General features: G+C 43.5%; 2 protein-coding genes, 1 non-coding gene and 2 pseudogenes across 3 annotated transcripts; all 5 read right to left on the minus strand.

The window, feature by feature from the left end:
• Nucleotides 1-306: 306 nt before the first annotated feature.
• Nucleotides 307-1,239, minus strand: LOC118807675 (odorant receptor 131-2-like). The gene has a single exon (XM_036569705.1). The coding sequence runs from the start codon at nucleotides 1,237-1,239 to the stop codon at nucleotides 307-309; it is 933 nt and encodes a 310-aa protein (XP_036425598.1).
• A 2,949-nt stretch (nucleotides 1,240-4,188) lies between these two features.
• LOC118808745 lies at nucleotides 4,189-4,342 on the minus strand. The gene has a single exon (XR_005007306.1). It is a non-coding gene; the product is annotated as a 5.8S ribosomal RNA (ribosomal RNA).
• Nucleotides 4,343-7,923: 3,581 nt separating this feature from the next.
• LOC118807676 lies at nucleotides 7,924-8,857 on the minus strand (annotated as a pseudogene).
• Nucleotides 8,858-16,367: 7,510 nt separating this feature from the next.
• Nucleotides 16,368-17,292, minus strand: LOC118807677 (annotated as a pseudogene).
• A 6,425-nt stretch (nucleotides 17,293-23,717) lies between these two features.
• LOC118807678 (odorant receptor 131-2-like) lies at nucleotides 23,718-24,641 on the minus strand. The gene has a single exon (XM_036569707.1). It carries the CDS (start codon nucleotides 24,639-24,641, stop codon nucleotides 23,718-23,720), a length of 924 nt encoding a protein of 307 aa, XP_036425600.1.
• Between the last annotated feature and the right edge of the window lie 862 nt (nucleotides 24,642-25,503).

Here is a 25,503-nt window from a genome sequence, read left to right on the forward strand (position 1 = left end):
TACCAACACATTGTTAAGGTGCAAATTTTCATGGTTGGCCTCTCCACTGAGATACATCATCTATAACAGGGGGCGGCAACGTGCAGCTCTGGAGCCGCATGTGGCTCCTTTACTGTCCTGTTGTGGCTCCACAGCAGAATTAGATTTGTAGATAAACACAAAATAATCCTCCTTTGCAGTAAAATAAAGCCAGGAAAGGACAAAATGGCTTTTCTTAGCATTTGGCTTGCCAACCCCTGGTCTATTACATGCACTCACATCTTTGATGGCACAATATCATGGAATCACCTCTCAGTATTCTTTGACTTAGCCTTGTGAAGACTGAACACTATGTGGTTCAATCTTTGTGAGGAACAGACTGCACGTTAAATACATTCTGACATATCTGAACATTTTTTGATCTCGGAATCCATATATAAGAGGACTGAGTAGCCTTGGAATAACATTAGACAGTAGATAGGTACTGAACAAAACTGTGCTTCTATATTTAGGGAACAGTGCTAAGAAAAAATAGTTTATAAGTGGAGTAACATAGGAGAACATACAAAGAAGAAGCTGCAGACCATGGAGCAAAATAGTGTTCCGGGCTTTTCTGGCAGAAACCTGATCAGAGGTTGCAGCTTTAGCTGCCTGAAGAACCCTGAAGTAAGTAAAGATCAGCGTCATCCACACACATGATAAATAAAGGGACTCTACAAAGATTGTTCTGATGAGGTGCTGATTTGTGCCAAAAAGACTCTTGCTGTAACAATTAATCGAGGATGAGAAAATACTGATGGGTTCATTCACCAAGACAATGATGATATCAGCTAATGCAGGAATAGAAGACAGAAGCCATATCAGGCCGATGAGGATGTAGGTCCTTTTCACTGAACAAAGCTGATGGTGATGCAGTGGTTTGCAGATGGCAATGTAGCGTTCCAAGGCCATTCCAGCTAGATTCAGTGGAGTGTTTTCTGCAGTTGTTGTGGCGAACAGTAGCAGAAAACTGCAGACTGTGACATTCAAAAGAGGTACAGTATAAACGAGGACATGCAGAGTAACTGAAAGGAAGAGCATAATTATGTCATTGATGACAAGGTGAATGTACAAAATGTATCTTGTGTCAGTGTAGAAAACTGGATTTTTAAAAAAGGCGATCACAAAGATTCCATTGATGTAGGTTATAATAACACCCAAACCAACTGTAATTAAGTTCTTCATAAAAGCATCTTCAAAAGGATCTCGACTTGAGTTCATCCTCACTGCAGCAACCTTTAGATGAATTGTCTCATTTATCTGTTTAGTCAAACAGACATACAAGAAATATATGCTGAGTATTTACTGTTAAATATTCACAGAGGACACGTTTAAACTTATTGTTAAGCAGAATTACACAAATGAATGTAAATTATATTAAATTGAAGAGAGAATAGACACTTAAAATGTTGCATCCAGCAAAAACTCCAGCAGATGTTAAACTACTACTTTTATACTGTTTCAGGTTCTGTTACTGTGGCTTGCTTTTCCCTTGTGGTAATGACAAAAGCAGACAAACCAAGATGATAACAACAACATGACATTCAACACATCTCAAGAGTACTAAGAAAGTTTAATGTAAAAACACAAGGCAATTTACCACAGATTTTCATTCCACTGTGTACAGTGTTTCATTTTTATTTATGCATCCAGATAGTGATTCACCCTGGAGATTCACAGTCATCTATTTTCTATATTCTTGTACAATGCTGACATATTCAAGCTTCGCCCTGTATCACACCATGGTTAGAATATTTCATTCCTTTCATTCCAATTTCTATTCTAAACTGTTTCATATGACACAAACAATGTTCACAACAGATGGAAGCATAACAGCATTAAACCAGGTTTTTAGTGGTTTTAGTGGTTCAACTCTGAAACTGCAGTATGTGAAGTTTAAGGGAGCCTAGAGGGTGTTACACTTTTATTTCATTTAGGAAATCTTATGCAATATTTATCTCTTATGTCTATACCATCATGTAAAACTTTTGGCCAGATGTGAAATTTTGGCACAAGCAAGCAAAGTCCTGACTCAAGACTTAAACACAGTTCTGAACAGCTACAGTGTGTCACATCTCATCAAGCTGACTGATGAATTAAAAACAAAACCTTAAAGGGGAGGGAGTTTTAGCCTTGTTCCTGGAGGGCCAGTTTCTAGCACAGTTTGATAATTTCCCTTCTTAATTATTCCTAAGCACTATCAAGTTTATTTCTATCCCTAGTGACCATAAGGATAGTGTTTGTCCTGTCTTTTGTTTGGGTCCCCAGGCTTCTTAATGACTTGTTCAGGATTCCTCTGATTGTCTGAGTCAACCTTGTTCCTGGCCATCTTCTTCCTGTTTTACCTTCAGCTGTGAGTTCAGAAAATGAATGCATGCTGTATGGGTTGGGTTTCCCCTAGCATTATTTTATGGGTTTATTGCTGGAAGGACTCTTATGGTAAAGGTGGAACTCACTTTTTATCTTTGACTGTTTATGCTGAGTTCAGAGAAAGCAGCAGAGTCCAGGAGGCTGACAGCTTAGGAGGCAGGATGTTGCTCAGGCTTAAAGAGCTCTGTTAACATTACATTCCTTAGGTGAGGCAAGCTGTGGCCACATACAACAGTGAATAAAGCCCAAAGGTTGTGCTGAAACAGCTCTTCCATTCTGCTTAGCAAAAATAAAATTACATTCTGTGTCCACACTTTACAAACTCCCACCAGGAGATATTGCCTATTCATCTGCTAGTGTTAGCCACTATGCTAAATACAGGGAGAGGAGGAGGGAGCGCTTACTTTGAAAATTGAGAAAGGTGAACAGACATCGCCGTGTGCTCAGCTGCAGCGGGGTAAGGCTCAAGTTGGTGTGTGTGGTAGGAGTGTGAAGGAAGTAGGGCAAGATGTGGGCAGCAGTGCCCTAGCTAGTGCCAAAGCTAACAACGCAGCTGTGCCATCTGAAACCACCGATGGAACATCAGAAGCCCCACATGGATGCCTCACAGTGAGTGACCCTTAAATACTCTGATAAAACAGATTGGGAGACATTCCATGCGCAATTTGAACTGAGAGCCAAATCGTTTGAGTGGCTGGACGAACAGAAAGCCCTGCATTTGACACTTTGTTTGACTGGTGATGCTTTAGCTTGTCTCCTACTACTTGATTCAAAACTGACTACACTGCATTAAGTTGATGCACTCCGGAGGTGTTTTGGTCAGTGCTACAGGTCTGAGCTTTTGTGATCTGACCTGTGTCAAAGTCAAAGTTTATTTATGTAGTGCTTTTACAACAGGCGTTGTCGCAAAGCAGCTTTACAGAAAATTCCGGCTCTGAGTCCCTTTGTGCGTCGCCAATAGTGACAGTGGCAAGGAAATGCTCCCCAAAAGCAAGAGGAAAAAACCTTGAGAGGAACCAAAACTCGAAGGGGAACCCATCCTCCTCTGGTCGACACCGGATAGCAAACAATAACACAAGAGCAAAATGAACAGAGAATAAGTTTTAATGTATAGTATTATAAAATATATAGTAGTGTAAAATATTAAAATACCCCCCATCGGTCTCGTGCCCGTATTTAGCCTTAGATGGAGTTTACCACCCGCTTTGGGCTGCATTCCCAAACAACCCAACTCTGAGAAGAACTGCACCCCGGCGGGGCGAGGGCCGTTACTGGCCCCACACCATCCACGGGCTGAAACTCGGTCACAAGGACTGAGACCCCCCGTAACCCCCCCGCTACCCGCCGCACGCTTCTCCTGACTCATTTCAGACCCTTCCGCGCTCAGCACAGGAAGATGACGCGAGCAGCCAGAGAGGAGTTAACCCCATCAACCGGCAGACGCGCTTCTTCCTCGCCAGAGACGTGCATCCCCAGACCCCCCCACATCAATACGCTCTCGCCGGTGCCTGCCCTGATCACGTAGTGCTCTCCGAGCGGAAGATGTGGAGGGAAGGAAGCATAAAACAAAGCCACCCAGGGGAGGGAGAGAAACGGCAAACGGGCAAAGGAGCCGCGCAAGGCGGACACCAAATTTAAACCCGTGCGTCCCAAACCAGAGGGGACTGGGGTCTGCATTTAGGAGGACGAAGGTGTGCGTGCACACCCGGGCAGGTGTGGGGCGGTGGGACCTGCAAACCTCCAGCCGCGGTCCCCCGAACCCCTGGGAAGGGGAATGGCGAGCCCAACCGATCGCAATAGCGACCCTCAGACAGGCGTAGCCCCGGGAGTGACCCGGGGCCGCAATGTGTGTTCAAAGTGTTGATGATCAATGTGTCCTGCAATTTACATTAGTTCTCGCAGCTGGCTGCGTTCTTCATTGACACACGAGCCAAGTGATCCACCGCTAAGAGTAGTACTCTTTTATTATCGTTGGTTGAAAGGCCCAGAATATCAAATGGGCACCACGGTTCAAAGTCGAACAAGGTTCGGGACGGGCGCCCTCCGGTCGTTCACCCTCCTAATGCTTAGGAGGGGTCCCGGTCCTTCGGGGTCATCGAACCTCGCCCCTGTGCCCGCCCAAGCCCCCCATCCGTCGCCGGATGGAGCTCGCGTAACGCGGCAAGCAGTAGGTACCCGTCCCTGTGCCAGGGTACCAGGTGCGCACGGAGCGGTTAGAGTAGGAGACCGAGCCCGGAGGACCACAGGAGGAGGAGGAGGAGGAGTGCAGTGGTACGGCTGCAAACGACAGCAGGTCCCAAGCAGGGGGAAGCAGACCAGCATCCGAAAGCAAGGGTAACGGCCTCACCTGCGTCCGAGCCCGGAGCTCGCAGCACAGCATCCGCACGCACGCACCATCCTCTGGCATCCAGCGGACTTAGCAGCGGAGGGGGAAAGCGGAACCAACACTGAGGCCAGCTCATCCACCTACGGCTGGGAACTTGCAAACACACCCTCCGTGCACCACGAGGGAGGAGAAGGGAGAGGCCTTACCGGTCTTTGCGCAGACTTTCAGACCACCCTTGCATCCTTCCTCCCGGCTTTTAAAGGAGTCAGGAGGCACGCCCCGCGGCGCTACCCGGCCTACGTTAATGATCCTTCCGCAGGTTCATCTACGGAAACCTTGTTACAACTTTTACTTCCTCTAGATAGTCAAGTTTGATCGACTTTTCGGCGCCAGGCCAAGGCCCCCAGCGCGGGTGCCCCGACCACGGCCGATCCGAAAACCTCACTAAACCATCCGATCGGTAATAGCGACGGGCGGTGTGTACAAAGGGCAGGGAGTTAATCAATGCGAGCTTATGACTCGCATTTACTGGGAATTCCTCGTTGATGGGGAAGAATTACAATCCCCAATCCCAATCACGAAGGGGGTTCCGCGGATTACCCGCGCCTGTCGGCGGAGGCGAGCGACCTGCTGATCCGTCCAGTGTGGCGCATGTGCGGCCCCGGACATCTAAGGACATCACAGACCTGTTATTGCTCCATGTCGTGCGCCTGAACGCCGCTTCTCCCTCTAAGAAGTTGGGGGGAACGCCGACCGCAGGGGGCTGCATAGCTATTTAGCATGAGGGAGTCTTGTTCGTTATCGGAATTAACCAGACAAATTGCTCCACCAACTAAGAACGGCCATGCACCACCACCCACAGAATTGAGAAAGAGCTATCAATCTGTCAATCCTTTCTGTGTCCAGGCCGGGTGAGGTTTCCCGTGTTGAGTCAAATTAAGCCGCAGGCTCCACTCCTGGTGGTGCCCTTCTGTCAATTCCTTTAAGTTTCAGCTTTGCAACCATACTCCCCCCGGAACCCAAAGACTCATGGTTTCCCGCAACGCTGTCCGCCGGGTCTTTGTTGTGACGCCGCCGGATCGCGGGTTGGCATGGTTTACAGTCGGAACTACGATGGTGTCTGAACGTCTTCGAACCTCCGACTTTCATTCTTGATTAATGAAAACATTCTTGGCAAATGCTTTCACTTTCGGCCGTCTTGCGCCGGTCCAAGAATTTCATCTCTAGCGGCGCAATACGAATGCCCCCGGCTGTCCCTCTTAATCATGGCCCCGGTTCCGACGCTATTGGAGCTGGAATTACCGCGGCTGCTGGCACCAGACTTGCCCTCCAATGGGTCCTCACCCATGGGTTTAGGATACGCTCATTCCGGTTACGGAGCCTCGAAAGAGACCCGTACCGTTATTGTTCGTCACTACCTCACCGTGTCGGTAATGGGTAATTTGCGCGCCTGCTACCTTCCTTGGATGTGGTAGCCGTTTCTCAGGCTCCCTCTCCGGAGGGAGGCGGTGCTGCGAGAGGGGACGGCGCACCGAGCGGGGGGACAAGGCCAGCCACCCCGGTTTCGAACTCAACAGCCGTGACGTTACACCCGACCCGGGGGGAGGGGGGGTGGGGCGGATGTCACACCGGCTTTATGAGAAAAAACGATGGGAGGTTCCAGGTCGTCCACCTCCTGGCGAGGGCGGGGGGAGGTTTTGAAGGCGCGCGGGCACGGTGTCAGATCGGCCCACCCGTCCCAGCCAGGGTCGGGGTTTGGGCTCGTCCACAGCTGCGGGCGCTCGAACCAAAGCGTCATCTCATCCAGGTCTGACGAACCTGTAACAAATCATCAAAGAGACGGCATGGATGACTCGAGTCAGACTACGCCCGGACAAGGCCAATCAGGTGTACCTTCCTGGGAGAACGGGAGAGTCTACACGCCCTTCGACCTACCTCTTCGCATACCTACCAGCGGTTTCAGATCCCCGTCACGTTGGATGTCCTCCCTGCACGCAGCAGACCTCCCCACAGGGACTGGCCTCAGGCTGGGCCTGAAGCACTGCCACCAGACACAAGCATCAGCTGGAGCTTGTATCTCCGTGGGTTCCAGCTCCAGGAGAGGGCCCAGAGCATCGACATAGGAAGCACAACCCAGGGCTCGCCTCCCCACCTACCCACCGGGCAAAGGACCCCAACCACGCACGCCGACAGTGCCCGGCTACATACCAACAACCGTCAATTCCTTCAAGTTTCGTTATTCCCCTTCGCCCCTGTGCCCGCCCTGTCCGACTGACTCACGTTCAATTGCTGTTCACATGGAACCCTTCTCCACTTCGGCCTTCAAAGCTCTCATTTGAATATTTGCTACTACCACCAAGATTTGCACTCGTGGTGGCTCCACCCGGGCCCACGCCCGAGGCTTCCATGCCACCGCGGCGGCCCTCCTACTTGTCGCAGCGTAAAGCCCCAAAAATCGAAAGCTTCGGTGATGCCGGCGAAGGCCGGGTATGGGCCAGACGCTCCAGTGCCATCCATTTTCAGGGCTAGTTGATTCGGCAGGTGAGAGAACCCGCGCCAGACGGCGGCCTTCCGTGGACTCGATTTGAGTTCATTTCCATGGATTATTTCACCAAATAGCCAGAGGGCTATGAGCTGCCAGATCAAGAGGCCAAGACTGCAGTCGATGCCTTGGTTGCCCCTGGTCCTCATGGCATGTCAGAATGTCAAAATGTCGGTACACTGCCCCAACTCTCTCTCAGGGCTGTCTTTGGTGCGACAGTGCCTCCTGGGCTGGAGTGGTCTCTTGTTTGCAGGGCCATTTGAGGTCCTTTCTATTAACTGCTCTAGTGTGTTGTGGCTTCAGCTTAGAAGAAGAAACACAGGATGCCATTTTTTTGCTAAAAAAATACTCTTTCATTCATACCAACACATTGTTAAGGTGCAAATTTTCATGGTTGGCCTCTCCACTGAGATACATCATCTATAACAGGGGTGGCAACATGCAGCTCTGGAGCCGCATGTGGCTCTTTTACTGTCCTGTTGTGGCTCCACAGCAGAATTAGATTTGTAGATAAACACAAAATAATCCTCCTTTGCAGTAAAAAGTAAAGCCAGGAAAGGACAAAATGGCTTTTCTTAGCATTTGGCTTGCCAACCCCTGGTCTATTACATGCACTCACATCTTTGATGGCACGATATCATGGAATCACCTCTCAGTATTCTTTGACTTAGCCTTGTAAAGACTGAACACTATATGGTTCAATCTTTGTGAGGAACAGACTGCACGTTAAATACATTCTGACATATCTGAACATTTTTTGATCTCGGAATCCATATATAAGAGGACTGAGTAGCCTTGGAATAACATTAGACAGTAAATAGGTACCGAACAAAACTGTGCTTCTATATTTAGGGAACAGTGCTAAGAAAAAATAGTTTATAAGTGGAGTAACATAGGAGAGCATACAAAGAAGGAGCTGCAGGCCGTGGAGCAAAATAGTGTTCCGGGCTTTTCTGGCAGAAACCTGATCAGAGGTTGCAGCTTTAGCTGCCTGAAGAACCCTGAAGTAAGTAAAGAACAGCGTCATCCACACACATGATAAATAAAGGGACTCTACAATGATTGTTCTGATGAGGTGCTGATTTGTACCAAAAAGACTCTTGCTGTAACAATTAATCGAGGATGAGAAAATACTGATGGGTTCATTCACCAAGACAATGATGATATCAGCTAATGCAGGAATAGAAGACAGAAGCCATATCAGGCTGATGAGGATGTAGGTCCTGTTCACTGAACAAAGCTGATGGTGATGCAGCGGTTTGCAGATGGCAATGTAGCGTTCCAAGGCCATTCCAGCTAGATTCAGTGGAGTGTTTTCTGCAGTTGTTGTGGCGAACAGTAGCAGAAAACTGCAGACTGTGACATTCAAAAGAGGTACAGTATAAACGAGGACATGCAGAGTAACTGAAAGGAAGAGCATAATTATGTCATTGATGACAAGGTGAATGTATAGAATGTATCTTGTGTCGGTGTAGAAAACTGTATTTTTAAAAAAGGCAAATCACAAAGATTCCATTGATGTAGGTTATAATAACACCCAAACCAACTGTAATTAAGTTCTTCATAAAAGCATCTTCAAAAGGATCTCGACTTGAGTTCATCCTCACTGCAGCAACCTTTAGATGAATTGTCTCATTTATCTGTTTAGTCAAACAGACATACAAGAAATATATGCTGAGTATTTACTGTTAAATATTCACAGAGGACACGTTTAAACTTATTGTTAAGCAGAATTACACAAATGAATGTAAATTATATTAAATTGAAGGGAGAATAGACGCTTAAAATGTTGCCTCCAGCAAAAACTCCAGCAGATGTTAAACTACTACTTTTATACTGTTTCAGGCTCTGTTACTGTGGCTTGCTTTTCCCTTGTGGTAATGACAAAAGCAGACAAACCAAGATGATAACAACATGACATTCAACACAATCATTTTCATCTTAAGAGTACCAAGAAAGTTTAATGTAAAAACACAAGGCAATTTACCACAGATTTTCATTCCACTGTGTACAGTGTTTTATTTTTATTTATGCATCCAGATAGTGATCCCTGGAGATCCACAGTCATCTATTTTCTATATTTTTGTACAATGCTGACATATTCAAGCTTCGCCCTGTATCACACCATGGTTGCAATATTTCATTCCTTTCATTCCAGTTTCTATTCTAAACTGTTTCATATGACACAAATCAACAATGTTTACAACAGATGGAAGCATAACAGCATTAAACCAGGTTTTGACCTCTAGTGGTTCAACTCTGAAACTGCAGTATGTGAAATTTAAGGGAGCCTAGAGGGTGTTACACTTTTATTTCATTTAGGAAATCTTATGCAATATTTATCTCTTATGCCTATACTATCATGTAAAACTTTCGGCCAGATGTGAAATTTTGGCACAAGCAAGCAAAGTCCTGACTCAAGACTTAAACACAGTTCTGAACAGCTACAGTGTGTCACATCTCATCAAGCTGACTGATGAATTAAAAACAAAACCTTAAAGGGGAGGGAGTTTTAGCTTTGTTCCTGGAGGGCCAGTTTCTAGCACAGTTTGATAATTTCCCTTCTTAATTATTCCTAAGCACTATCAAGTTTATTTCCATCCCTAGTGACGATAAGGATAGTGTTTGTCCTGTCTTTTGTTTGGGTCCTCAGGCTTCTTAATGACTTGTTCAGGATTCCTCTGATTGTCTGAGTCAATCTTGTTCCTGGCCATCTTCTTCCTGTTTTACCTTCAGCTGTGAGTTCAGAAAATGGATGCATGTTGTTTGGGTTGGGTTTCCCCCAGCATTATTTTATGGGTTTATTGCTGGAAGGACTCTTATGGTAAAGGTGGAACTCTGGCTATGGCGCTTACTTTGAAAATTGAGAAAGGTGAACAGACATCGCCGTGTGCTCAGCTGCAGCGGGGTGAGACTCAAGTTGGTGTGTGTGTGGTAGGAGTGTGAAGGAAGTGGGGCAAGATGTGGGCAGTAGTGCCCTAGCTAGTGCCAAAGCTAACTATGCAGCTTTGCCATCTGAAACCACCGGTGGAACATCAGAAGCCCCACATGGATGCCTCACAGTGAGTGACCCTTAAATACTCTGATAAAACAGATTGGGAGACATTCCATGCGCAATTTAAACTGAGAGCCAAATCATCTGAGTGGCTGGATGAACAGAAAGCCCTGCATTTGACACTTTGTTTGACTGGTGATGCTTTAGCTTGTCTCCTATTACTTAATTCAAAACTGACTACACTGCATTAAGTTGATGCACTCCGGAGGTGTTTTGGTCAGTGCTACAGGTCTGAGCTTTTGTGATCTGACCTGTGTCAAAGTCAAAGTTTATTTATGTAGTGCTTTTTACAACAGGCGTTGTCGCAAAGCAGCTTTACAGAAAATTCCCGCTCTGAGTCCCCATGTGCGTCGCCAATAGTGACAGTGGCAAGGAAAACCTCCCCAAAAGCAAGAGGAAAAAACCTTGAGAGGAACCAAGACTCAAAGGGGAACCCATCCTCCTCTGGTCGACACCGGATAGCAAACAATAACACAAGAGCAAAATGAACAGAAAATAAGTTTTAATGTATAGTATTATAAAATGTATAGTAGTGTAAAATATTAAAATACAGAAAAGGGGAAAAACAGGTGAAACCATGGCTATGAATAAATAAACCGACATAGACTGGCCAGGGAGTCATTAACGGGCCCTATCTAATGATACTGAAGGCTAGCCAGATGTGCTTATGCTCACATTTTGCCCCAAGTTCAAAACGTGCTAACATGTGACCACGTGCACGTTCATCAGAGCACTGTTCCCAGCAGAGCTCAGTGTTCACACAGAACCAGCTTGATAACAAAACTTGCAAGAGTCTCTGGAGTATGCATTAGAGAGGGAGATGGTGCTGTTAGCAGTTTTGCAGTGTTCCATAGCTAAAATTGTGAATGTGTTGAGTATGTCACAGTTGCCAGCATGGGCTGAATGGATGATGGAAATGATTAGCAGACTGACTATTCTCACTGCTATGCAGTCAGAGGTGCAGGACCACCAGTGTTGGTCGTGCGGCCAGCCTAGGCACCTGGCTAGGGTGTGCCCAGTGAGAGGGAAGTTGGCAGGAAACTCCCGGATGTTGCAGTAAGCGGAACACTGCAGGCCCCTTGATCTTTGTACCGCATACCCCAAGGGAATACTGCTCAGGATGGGACTGGTGATACAATTAGCACACTTTCTGTGGTGGAGGTGGGGCACATCTAATTTTTGCCATGTTTCTATCCACATGGAGGGAGTTCCATGCACTGTGCTGATGGAGAGTGGGTCGACCACTACAATGGCCCGTCCTTTAGTGGTTCCTGTGGGGCTCAAGCTGGAGGATACAACAGTGTTATTGGTGAGTTAGTACCAATGAAGGGAAGAGGGTGACTGACTCTGACAGTTGGGGTAAGAATATGGGCCATTTAGTCTTGATGACGGAGGTGCCGGGCATGCGCATTCTAGGCCTTGATTTTTTTAAAGGAATGCCAAGAGCCAAGTAGATCTCGCAAATGCCATGCTAAGCTTCAAATGGAGGCACAGAGTGAGAGTCGGACAGGGCCCCTGGCTGAAAAGGCTGGATGTGCTTGGAAGCAGCGAAGGCATGGCCATGGCGGGACGACAAGATGCTATTAAGAACCAGGGGAGGAGCATGCTCTTGGAAGGCACCAAAAGACTATCACAAGGGAAAATAAAATAGTAGCTGTGAGGGAATTCTGGAAAAGTGCGGGTGATTTTGACGAACATCAGCAAAAAATGTTGTGGCAGATTTTAATGGAATTTTAGGACTGCTTTCATTGGAGGTGGAGGAGCTGGGGCAAACTCATCTAGTACAGCAGAACAACACTGGGGAAGCCGCGCTGATATGGCAGTGGCCTCGACATCTCCCCCTGGGCCGGCTGGAGGCTGCAGACCAAGTCTTGGAATAATGCAGCGCACAGCCATCATTGAACTATCAGAGAGGCCCTGGACATCACCGGTCGTCATGGTCCCTAAGAAAGCAGGTGGATGTTTGTGTAGACTACAGGAAGTTCAATGAGGTGACAAAGAAAGATTCATACTCCATTCCTCGCTTGGATGAATGTTTAGATCTAGTGGCCAGGTCCCTCTGGTTTTAATCCTTAGACTTAAGAAATGGATACTGGAAGTTCCCACTCTCCCAAGATATTAGACCCAAAGCAGCATTCTGCACAGGCAGGGAGCTATGGCATTTCAAAGTGTTAAACTGGTCAGAGGACTGTCAATCAGCTTTTTAGGCCCTGAGGCAACCCCTAACGAGCAAGCCTAGCCTGGCACCCCTAGACCACAACATGCCCTTTATCTTAGATGCCTGTGTAGCAGTGGGTGACAAAACAACTATGGCCCCACTGGAAGGAGGTGGCAGTGCTGTCTCCATACACAAAAGGGCTGTGGGCCAAGTTTAAAACCCTGCTCCGTCTCTGAGGTGTTCTACAGCAGGCCTGGACAGAGAAGAGATGGCTGATAGTAGTGCCTCAATGGCTACAGGAGGAAGCTTTAATAGCCATATGTGGCTCAGACAGGTCTGTTCACTTTGGAGTCGTGAAAATACTGTGCCTCCTTCAAGAGAGTTTCTATTGGGGATAGCTGAGGCAGGATGTAGAGGACTTTTGCAGAAGGCGTGGCATGGGATGGAGTCGACATAGAGAGCTATGCACTGCCAGATCAAGAGGCCAAGACTGCAGTCGATGCCTTGGTTGCAACTGGTCCTCATGGCATGTCAGAATGTCAAAATGTCAGTGCACCATGACATGCTGGCTCCTTACAGGGGCTGCACCAGACCACAGAGAGACAATGCTGGTTAAGAGCTATCTCAGTCCCCTGCAGCAGCACTAGAACAACCAGTTGCATCATCCAGCCCTGGTAGGGTGGATAGTGGAGAACAGAAAACCATTACTCAATGTCCAAAATGAGAGCTTTGGTTTAGTTATCTGGACTTCAAGTGAGAGGTGAAGTTTGATTTGGTCAAGGATTAATATGTTTATTTTCTTTGTTCCTCTCAAAAGTCTTTGCCCACATTAATATACAAAGGCATCAATATTTTTCCTGTTCTACTTTTTTACTATCCAGCTTTTAAATGTGGAACCTGTCTGTTTGCCCATTTTCTGTCATGACTGTGGTATAGCCATTTTCCTGAGAATATTCTTTACAAAAATCTTTTACAAAGTCAACACATCTGAAGACTTTGCAGTGGTCAGTGATGTCCTTTTTTGAATTCCTTGACTTATGAATTATTTTCCTAAATCCTACTTGCACATCTGACAGTTCTCTTTTAATGTAAGGCTTTAGTCTGCATTGAATGATCTTAAGAATAATTTCATTACCTAGTGATGAAAGACAATTGTGTGGTACTTTATGCCATCTTTCTGGTCTCCTTTCTTTTGGTATTAATAAATAAACTGAACTTCTCCAATCTGTTGGCCATTATGCGTTTTTCCAGATTTGTTGGCATAATTTGATCAGTACTTTAACTGAGTTGTCAGCATCTTGAAATGTATCTATTGAAGTGTTATCAATTCCTGTGGCTCTTGTTTTTTGCAATGATCTCAGGGTCTGTCTTCATCCTCTAGCACTGAAGGTTCTTCTCCCTAATTAAACACACCCACTAAATCTGGCAATCAACAGATGAGACTCTTCTATTGAACAAAGCAGAAAAGACCTCAAACGGCAACTTCCAGCTATAGCAGTTCACTCTATGGTAGACACTAAACACACTAACTAACCCACAGTCCAAAACAATAATACATGTGTAAGTCATAAACACATTTTACACTAACAATCAACGCTAAACACAACAATGACAACAACAAATGTCCTTTAAGTGGAGGGAGGAGGCATACTACGCCCTTAAAGTCCCATCTGAAATACAGAGCAAGGGTTAGCCATCCTTGCAGCCCACACAGTCCAAACAAAGTCTCTGAGATGTCTCTGAGCATGTCGCCCCTGCCTTGCTCTCTCTGCAGGGTGACTTTCAGAATGTCCATTGTCCTTGCCCAGTGTCGTCTCTCTGGTGCAACAGTGCCTTCTGGGCTGGAGTGGTCTCTTGTTTGCAGGGTCATTTGAGTTTGAATTCCTTTCTATTAACTGCCCCAGTGTTTTGTGGCATCAGCTCAGAAGAAGAAACAATTTTTCTGCCCAAAAAAAAATACTTTATTTGAACAAAGCAGAAATATCCACTGAATATCAATGAGAATAGCAGGGGATGTCACTAGCCATACAACTTCACTCTGTTGTGCAGAATAGGGACCAATTTTCAATAACTGAATTTCATGATCTATAGCTGGATAAAGGAGAACATTTGTTTTGAATAGTGTATCTGTAATGTATTAGTCAAAAACAGTTCTTAATAGAGTTTTGCATCAACAGCCACAACATTTCTAAGAGGCAACAAATATTATACAGAGTGATTCAAAATGTTTCTTCCGATTTCAAAGTGCCATATTTTTACATCCGTGAGGCGCCTAGGAACCAATCACAATCCAATTGAAAGAGGGGGTCATAGAGTCTGTCACCAGAAGATGATTCCCTTCAGTCTGCAAGAAGATGCGACCCCTGAGCAGAAAGTGTTCTGCGTTCTCCACTTCAATAAGAGTGAATCCGTCATAACCACGTGCAACGTGATTTTCATCGGCAGTAAACTTCCAACCGCTCAGAGCGTTCGTCATTGGCTCCACAACACTGGATCTATATATTCACAACTTGCCGCATTCTAAAGATGACAACATGGGCATTATAGAGCTATTACAAAAAAAGGAGTAGGCAAATGAACGTTTCGGCATATTCTAATGTTGTGGTAGCTTCTGCTAAGGGAAATGAGGTGAGGCGAAGGGCCCGTGCATGACATTTTCAATAGACCAAAATTCCTGTTTGTGCCTGTTAGTATAGTAAAACATCTGAAGTCACATGAAAGACCCAATATTATAGATTTAGCTGAAATAATTTACACACATATACACACACTTCTTTCTACATGAAAACAATTATTTTTCAGCTTCAGACATCTCATTTTTGCTGTGGCAAATCTTGACTATTAGCCCTGGCCTTCAGTTTGGGCACATGTCAAAACCAACATCTGACTGAAAAGTATTGATTAGGCTACTATTGATACTTCCAGTCAGTCCAGAACTTCCAAAAGGATTAGACTGATGTTTTTTCTTTACAAATTGGTTCTGGTGTAAATCAAAATATGAATGATTGATTTTGTTTTCAGTTATTAATAATGTTAATGGTTAATCTTACATGTTAGCCCTTCAGTCCAGCTCCTGTTATCCTAACCAATGGGAGAGGTAGCCTGGCTGTATCTTTAGATACTCTGGAGGACAAAACATCAAGATTAGTTAATTTTCCATCGGGTGTTTGAACAATTTAATCCTTTCCCCCCAATGAAAACTTTACAATAGATTAATTACTACAACTGCTAATAATTTCTACAATACTTGCAATGTATGACCATCAAGAACAAAAATGTACAGTTTTTTTATTTTACAAAAAAGAAAAAAAAGTCAAAATAAAGCATCATGTAAGGGAGCAGAAAACCTGGGCCCATACTTACAAAGCTTCTCAGAGTTGAAGTGCTGATCTAGGATTAGATTCGTCTCTTAGTTATTATAATTTTAATGACTGGATCAAATCCTAGATCAGCACCGCTGTTCTGAGGAGCTTCATGAATATGAATATGTTGATGAAATACAAATGCAGTGCCATCAGAAAAGTATTAACATAAAATCAATTTGTATGTTGTAGCATTAATAAACAATGCAGTCCAATCATTTGGTTGATTTGGTTCAAACCGTCTTACAGAGTGTACATCACATTGTATCAGTCTAGGATGTTTTTTCTAGTAATCTTCTAACAATGGGCTTTTGATCTAGTGCCATATTTAAGAATATATTGAATATGGTTTAACTGGCAGTAGGTAGACATCACATGTGCATCATTCATACCAACACATTGTTAAGGTGCAAATTTTCATGGTTGGCCTCTCCACTGAGATACATCATCTCTAACATACATTCACATCTCTGATGGCAAGAAGTCATGAAATCCTATTTCAATATTCTTTGACTTAGCCTTGTAAAGACTGAATTCTAGGACTGAACTTCATTTGGTTCAATCTTTGTGAGGAACAGACTGCACGTTAAATACATTCTGACATATCTGAACATTTTTTGATCTCGGAATCCATATATAAGAGGACTGAGTACTCTTGGACTAACATTAGCCAGTAGATAGGTACTGAACAAAACTGTGCTTCTATATCTAGGGAACAATTCTAAGAAAAAATAGTTTATAATTGGAGTAATATAGGCAAGCATACAAAAAAGGAGCTGCAGGCCATGGAGCAAAATAGTGTTCCGGGCTTTTCTGGCAGAAGCCTGATCAGAGGTTGCAGCTTTAGCTGCCTGAAGAACCCTGGAGTAAGTAAAGAATAGCGTCATCCACACACATGATAAATAAAGGGACTCTACAAAGATTATTCTGATGAGGTGCTGATTTGTGTTAAAAAGACTCTTAGGATAGCACATAATGGAGGTTGAGAAAATACTGATGGGGTTCATTCACCAAAACAATGAAGATATTGGTTAGTGCGGGAACAGAAGACAGAAGCCATATCAGGCCGATGAACATGTAGGTCCTGTTCACTGTGCAAAGCTGATGGTGATGCAGTGGTTTGCAGATGGCAATGTAGCGTTCCAAGGCCATTCCAGCTAGATTCAGTGGAGTGTTTTCTGCAGTTGACGTGGTAAACAGAAGCAGAAAACTGCAGACTGTGACATTCAAAAGAGGTACAGTGTAACTCAGGACATACAGAGTAACTGAAAGGAAGAGCATAATTATGTCATTGATGACAAGGTGAATATACAGAATGTATCTTGTGTCAGTGTAGAAAACTGTATTTTTAAAAAAGGCAATCACAAGGATTCCATCAATGTAGGTTATAATAACACCCAACCCAACTACAATTAAGTTCTTCATAAAAGCGTTTTCAAAAGGATCTCGACTTGAGTTCATTCTCAAAGAAACAAACTTTGGATGAATTATTTCATTCATCTATTTAGTCAAACAGACATACAAGAAATATATGCTGAGTATTTACTGTTAAATATTTACAGAGAATACGTTCAAACGTCTTGTTAAACAGAATTACACAAATGTAAATGATATTAAAGAAAGAGATAAATCAAAGATAGACACTTCAAATGTTGCCTCCAGCAAAAACTCCAGCAGATGTTAAGCTGTTACGTTTATACTGTTTTAGGCTCTGTTACTGTGGCTTGCTTTTCCCTTGTGGTAATGACAAAAGCAGGCAAACCTAGATGATAACAACAACATGACATTCAACACAACCATTTTCATCTTAAGAATACCAAGAAAGTTTCATATTGAAACACAAAGCAATATACAAAAGATTTTCATTCCACTGTGTACAATGTTTTATTTATATTTATGTATCCAGAGAAACATATCCCTGGAGATACCCAGTCTATTTGCTTAGTTTTTGTACAATCCTGAAGTATTTAAGCTTCACTCTGTATTGCATTATGGTTTCAGTATTGCATTCCTCTCATTCCAATTTCTGTTCTAAACTGGCTTCATATGACACATATACACCGATCAGCCATAACATTATGACCACCTCCTTGTTTCTACGCTCATTGTCCATTTTATCAGCTCCACTTACTATATAGTTGCACTTTGTAGTTCTACAGTTACAGACTGTAGTCCCATCTGTTTCTCTGATACTTTGTTAGCCCCCTTTTACCCTGTGCTTCAGTGGTCAGGACCCCCATGGACCCTCACAGAGCAGGTACTATTTGGGTGGTGGATCATTCTCAGCATTGCAGTAACACTGAAGTGGTGGTGGTGTGTTAGTGTGTGTTGCGCTGGTACGAGTGGATCAGACACAGCAGTGCTGCTGGAGAACACTGTGTCCACTCACTGTCCACTCTATTAGACACTCCTACCTTGTCAGTCCACCTTTTACCCTGTTCTTCAGTGGTCAGGACTCCCATGGACCCTCACAGAGCAGGTACTGTTGGATCATTCTCAGCATTGCAGTAACACTGACATGGTGATGGTTTGTTAGTGTGTGTTGCGCTGGTACGAGTGGATCAGACACAGCAGTGCTGCTGGACTATTCTCAGTCCAGCAGTGACGCTGAGGTGTTTAAAAACTCCAGCAGAACTGCTGTGTCTGATCCACTCGCACCAGCGCAACACACACTAACACACCACCACCACCACATCAGTGTTACTGCAGTGCTGAGAATGATCCACCACCCAAACAGTACCTGCTCTGTGAGGGTCCATGGGGGTCCTGACCACTGAAGAACAGGGTAAAAGGGGGCTAACAAAGTATGCAGAGAATCAAATGGACTGCAGTCTGTAATTGTAGAACTACAAAGTGCACCTATATAGTAAGTGGAGGTGATAGACAGATAGATAGGTAGATACATTCTTTATTGATCCTGAAGAAAATTTAGCAATAATAAATAAATTGATGATAAAATGGACAATGAGCGCAGAAACAAGAAGGTGGTCATGATCGATGTATGTTCACAACAAGTAGGAGCATAATAACATTAAGATTTGTTTTTGACCTCTAGTGGTTTTACTTTGAAACTGCAGTATATGGGATTTAAGGGGGCCTAAATGGTGTCACACTTTTTTTCAGTCAGGAAATCCTATGAAATATTTCACTGTTAAAACAAATACTAATTTAATCGAGAATAAAAATTACTTGCATAGCCTACAGTACACATTGTAGTCCCTTACTGTTTGGCACTGTACAGTTTTTGTTGTTTTGGCTTTGTACTCCAGCACACTAAATCTAAAATCAAATAATGACAGTGCCACCTGTCACTTTTAGTTTTTGGCTATGTATGCTTATGCAAGACATACATCTGGAGGAACCTGTGTCGTATTTCTTGACTGCTTCCTGCTTTTTTGCAAAATGCAAAGTGATAGAATTAGCCACAAGCTGTCATCTACTTCTGCCTCTTGACCATGAATGGTAATGTTAGTAGCCTTTGCCATATTCATAACCTTCTTCATGTTGAAATGAAGTGTTATCTTCTCATTCTGTTTTTTTTTAAACTTACCTTACAAGAGCCTTTAGGTCTTCCTGATTTTCCACTATGTGTGTGTTGTGTCATCTGCATATCAAAGGTTATTGATGTTTCTTCTACAAACCTTAATCTTCAATCCTCTTCCTGCAGTCCTGCTTGTCTTGTTGTATGTTTGGCTTAAAGTTTTACAAAGTATGGTGATGGTGGGCAGCCTTGCCAAACTCCTTTGTCCATGTGGAACCTGTCTGTTTGCTCATTTTCTGTCATCACTGTGGTTTGCTGATCAGTGTAGAAGTTCCTTATTTGAACAAGAAGATGCTCTGGTATACCCATCTTCCTGAGGACATTCCTTAAATGTTATATAGTTGACACAGTTGAAAACTTTGCAGTAGTCAGTGATGCACAAGTTCTTCAAGTCCTTTTTGAATTCCTTGGCTTTTCAATTATTCAGCATAGTAGCAATCTCTAGTTACTTTGCCTTTCCTGAATCCTACTTGCAAATCTGGAAGTTCTTTTTCAGTGTAAGGCTCTATTCTGCGTTGAATGATCTTAAGCATGGGTGCCCATACTTTTGTGGCTTGAGATCTACTTTTTCCAGTGGACTGGTCATCGTGGTCTACCTTAAAAAAAGGCTGGCCTTTTGAATGCATTTCAGTGGCCTATGTCAATATTCAGCATTACAGGGCAAACTGCTCTAAAATCACACTAACCTTGTTCTGATGATTTGCACAGAATGGTGTCAGCTAGGTTTGTGTAGTCTGGACAACTTTTCTCTTCCTGAGTTCACTTTTAGCTGGGAATTCATCATCGTAGTTTCAGTGTATAGTTCGAATATACACACCTCGACATTCCCCTTCTTTGGAAGTGCCATGGCAACTTGACATCAAGCAGATGCATTTGGAGTTTGACACTGTGAAAAAATAGTCCTCTTGCTCTGCATGGAAGAGGTATGTTTTTGTTTTCTTTGTGCTCGGTGTCGCACTCATGATCTGAAAGAGTCAGTGTAGGTTACAAAAGGAAGACACAAAAATGGCGCTACACAAACTGGCTACCGATAAATTAAAAGCTTCTAAATTGCTAGAGAGGCAATCTGGCAGCAGTGCTTTAGGCAGACTGTGGCATAGCTCTGGTTACAAGCAGTAAATTAAAGAGACAGTGGCCACATTTCATGTCAGTCAATCAGTCAATCACATTAAACTAATAACCTGCTCGCTGCAAGAAGCAGTGGGAAAGTGTTGAAATTTGATAGCCTGTTTGAATGAGGCCCGATCTACCAACATGCACTGTGTGATTGACTGGTCGATTGTGATTGACTCGTCGATTGCATCTGACTGGTCGATCACGACCGACGTATCGGGTACCCCTGATCTCAAGCATAATTGTATTGTTTAGTGATAAAAAGAAAATAGTATGCTACTTTGTGCACTTGTTCTGGTGTCCTTCCTTTGGTACTGATATATAAATGGACCTCTTCTAATTTGCTAGCCATTGAGTAGTTTTCCAGATTTATTGGCTTAACTTGATCAGTACTTTAACCAAATCTTCAGCATCTTGAAATATATCCACTGCAATGTTATCAATTCCTGTGGCTTTATTTTTTCGCAGTGACATCAGGGCCTGTGTGACTTCATCTTCTAGTACTGAAAATTCTTCTCCCTACTTAAACACACCCACTAAACCTGACGATGAACAGATGAGACTATTTTATTGAACAAAGCAGAAAAGCCGCTGGATAACAGTGAGAACAGCGGGGGTCACATCTAGTCACAAAACTTCACTCTACAATAGACACTAAACCCACAACAACTAACCTACTACACAACACAATAAAACACAGACAACTCATGAACGCAATTTAAACTAACAAACGACGACATAACGACGACATGACGACATAACAATGACGATATAACAAAATATCCTTTAAATGGACACAGGAGGCGAGTGCGGGGCAGCTTTGCAAACCCCTAAAGTCCTTTCTAAAATGTAGAGCAAGTGGCAGATGCCACATAGCCAGTTAAGGGTCAGCCATTCCAGTGGCCCACGCAGTTCCAAACAAAGTCTCAAAGATTTGCAGGAGCATGTCACCCCCCCTGTGGGGTCTCATGCAGCATGTGTTTTGGAATGTCCATTGCACTTTTCAACAAAATGCCATGGTGCACCCTCTCCATTGCCAAGGGTGCCCCTGACTCTCTCTCAGGTCTCTGTGTCTCTGGTGTGACAGTGCCTCCTGGACTGGTCTCTTGTTTGTGGTACTGGTACAGAGCAAGTCTGTTTTTTGTGGACAACAACAGTTCATCGCCCTGCCTGGACCTGATAAACTACCTCGCCCAGGCACTCTTCTACCACACAGGGGCCATCCAGCAACTGGTGTTTGGGGCACTCTGTGGCACAAGTTGTGCAGTCACCCAAGCCGCAAGTGAAAAAGGCTGTCCCTGGCAATGTGAGCCAAATGCCCGTTTCTGGAGAGCACTGGCTGCACCCTGGTGGTTCCTAGCAAGCTGATGCATGGCATGGAGATGGTGATGGAGCTCCTTGGCATGCCCCGCTCCAGGTGTGCTGTGCACCTTCAACTCTGGCGGACAACAAAAGACCATTTCTGTGGGCATTTGGAGCTTGTGGCCAAACATATATAGCTGGAATAAAACTGGTAGGTTCCTACATGGAGTAGAGACACCGCAGCAGCACTTGGGGGAGGTGTCATTCCCAATTGTACAAGTACTGGTCAGTGACTATAGTGAGCTGAGAAGAGGACATTAGATTAAAATACACAATGAGGCCATCACTCTAAGAATGGAGCAGTATAGCTCAGGCAGTCACTGAGTTCAGCCATAACTGCTGCCTTGAAGTTGTACCCCAGTCACTGTGGAGCTTCTCTGAAACTCTGAACCAGCAGAAGAACTCCTCAACTCATCACACCGCTATTAAGCTTCCTTTCTATTACCAGCACAAGTATATTGTGGCATCAGCTCAAAAGAAGAACCAAAGGATGCCGTTTATAGCTTGCTGCATGCTAAAGATGACAACATTGGCATTATGGAGCTATTACGAAATAAAGAGTAGGCATGTGAACATTTTGGCATATTTTGTGGCTGGTTCTGCTAAGTGAAACGAGGTGAGACAGGGGACCCATGCATGATTTTTGTTTTTAATAGACCAAATATTTCTACTGTCACGCCTGGTAGTATACTGTTAAAACTTGCTGATAGTGTGCATTGCTAAAAAGCTAATGCCAAACATGTGGAGTCACATGAAGATTTTACACCTTTATCTGGAATAATTTCAAAGTTACACAAGTGTACACAAACTTCTTTCTACATGCACACAATTATTTTTGAGCTTAAGCCATCTCTCTTCTGCTGTGGTAAATCATGACTATTAGACCTGGCCTTCAATTTGGACCATAAATGTCAAACCCAACATCTGACTGTCAGTTTAGAATTTCAAAAAGGAAAAGATTGACGTTTTTTCCTGTCTTATTGTAAATCAAAACGTGCCTGGTTGATTCCGCTGTCAGTTCTTACTAATGTTACTGGTCAATCTGACAGGGTAGCCCTTCAATCCAGCTCCCAATGGGAGAGGTAGCCTGGCTGTATCTCCAAGATACCATGGAGGGTAAAAAATTGGGTAATTTTCCATCAGGCATTTCAACAATTTAACCCTTTTGTTTTTCCAACTAAAACTTTACAATTAAAGAAACACTACAACTACTAATCAGTACTACAATACTTACAGTGTATACATACAACAAGCATGATGATTCTATTAAACCAAAGTGAACAAAAATTACCCTAACCCTAACCCTAGACTTTTTTTTCCACAGAAACCTTTAAGCCTTCTCTCCTGTGAAGGTTCCCTTCTGCTTTTCTGCAATTAGGGCAAAATAAAGCATCATATGCTGGAACATAAAACTTGTACTCATATGTAAAAAGCTTCCCAGAATAAGAGTGCTGATAAAGGATCAGATTCCTCTCTTATTTACTATGATTTTACTAACTGTAGCAAATCCTAGATCAGCAGTACTCTACTGTTTCCTGAATAGAGGTCATGAAAAACAAATGCAGTGCCATCAGACATGTATTAGTACAAACTCAACTTGCATGTTATAGCTTTAAATAAACAATATAGTCCAGTGTTTTGGCTAGGCTAGATTTAGTTCAAACTGTGTCACAGAGTGTACATCGCAGTGTAACAGTCTAGGATAAGTTTTTTCTCTTCCAGCAATGGGCCTCAAGGTGCAAACTGTCCTAGCTTGCCTCTTCACTGAGATACATCATCTATAACATACACTCAGAGGTCTGATTACATGGCACAAAATCGTGAAATAAAAAATCGATTTTCTTTGACTTAGGCTTGTAAAGACTGAACTCTAGGAATGAACTTCATTTGGTTCAATCTTTGTGAGGAACAGACTGCATGTTAAATACATTTTGACATATCTGAACATTTTTTGATCTCGGAATCCATAAATAAGAGGACTGAGTAACCTTGGAATAACATTAGACAGTATATAGGTACTGAACAAAACTGTGCTTATATATCTAGGGAACAATGCTAAGAAGAAATAATTTATAAGTGGGGTGATATAGCCAAGCATACAAAGAAGGAGCTGCAAACCATGGAGCAAAATAGTGTTCCGGGCTTTTCTGGCAGAAGCCTGATCAGAGGTTGCAGCTTTAGCTGCCTGAAGAACCCTGAGGTACGTAAAGAACAGCGTTATCCACACACATGATAAATAAAGGGACTCAATAGAGATCACTCTCATGAGGTGCTGATTTGTGTTAAAAAGACTTTTCGGATAGCAAATAATGGATGTTAAGAAAAGACTGATGGGTTCATTCACCAAGACAATGATGACATCGGTTAGTGCAGGAACAGAGGTCAATATCCATATAAGGCCTATGAGAATGTAGGTCCTGTTCACTGTGCAAAGCTGATGGTGATGCAGTGGTTTGCAGATGGCAATGTAGCGTTCCAAGGCCATTCCAGCTAGATTCAGTGGAGTGTTTTCTGCAGTTGTTGTGGCAATAAAAAGCAGAAAACTGCAGATTGTAACATTCAAAAGCGGAAGTGCATAATTCAGAACATACAGAGTAACTGAAAGGAAAAGCATAATTATGTCATTGATGACAAGGTGAATGTACAGAATGTATCTTGTGTCGGTGTAGAAAACTGGATTTTTAAAAAAGGCAATCACAAACATTCCATTGATGTAGGTTATGATGACACCCAACCCAACTACAGTTAAGTTCTTCATAAAATCGTCTTCAAAATCATTCTGGCTTGAGTTCATTCTCACTGAAACAATCTTTCTATGAATTGTCTCATTAAGCTATTTAGTCAAACAGAAATACAATAAATATTTGCTGTGTAATTTCTGTTAATTATTTACAGAAGATACTTCTTGTTAGTTATATTAAAGAAAGGATAAAAAGGATGAAAACTTTGGATGTTGCCTCCAGCATAGACTCCAGCAGATGTTAAGATGCTACTTTATACTGTTTTAGGCTCTGTTATTGTGGCTTGCTTTTCCCTTGTGGTAATATGACAAAAGCAGCCAAACCTAGATGATAACAACAACATGACATTCAACACAATAATACTCATCTCAAGAGTACCAAGTTTCATATTGAAACACAAAGCAATGTGCAACAGTTTTTCATTTCACTGTGTATAATGTTTAATTTTATTTATTTATTTATTCAGATAACTGGCGGCACGGTGGCGCAGTGGGTAGCGCTGTTGCCTCACAGCAAGAATGGCCTGGGTTTGATTCCTGGCCGGGTGACCAGGGTCATTTCTGTGTGGAGTTTGCATGTTCTCCCCGTGTCTGCGTGGGTTTCCTCCGGGTACTCCGGTTTCCTCCCACAGTCCAAAAACATGCAGTCAGGCCAATTGGACATGCTAAATTGCCCCTAGGTGTGAGTGAGTGTGTGACTGTGTATGTCTGTCTGTCTGCCCTGCGATGGACTGGCGACCTGTCCAGGGTGTATCCTGCCTTCCGCCCAATGACAGCTGGGATAGGCTCCAGCACCCCACCGCGACCCAGAAGGATAAGCGGTTTAGATGATGGATGTATGTATTTATTCAGATAATAATTCCTCGAGATATATTTTTTTATATTTTTGTACAATCCTGACAAAGCTTCACTCTGT

Source organism: Colossoma macropomum, unplaced genomic scaffold (assembly GCF_904425465.1).
Source record: "Colossoma macropomum unplaced genomic scaffold, Colossoma_macropomum, whole genome shotgun sequence".
Lineage (NCBI taxonomy): Eukaryota > Metazoa > Chordata > Actinopteri > Characiformes > Serrasalmidae > Colossoma > Colossoma macropomum.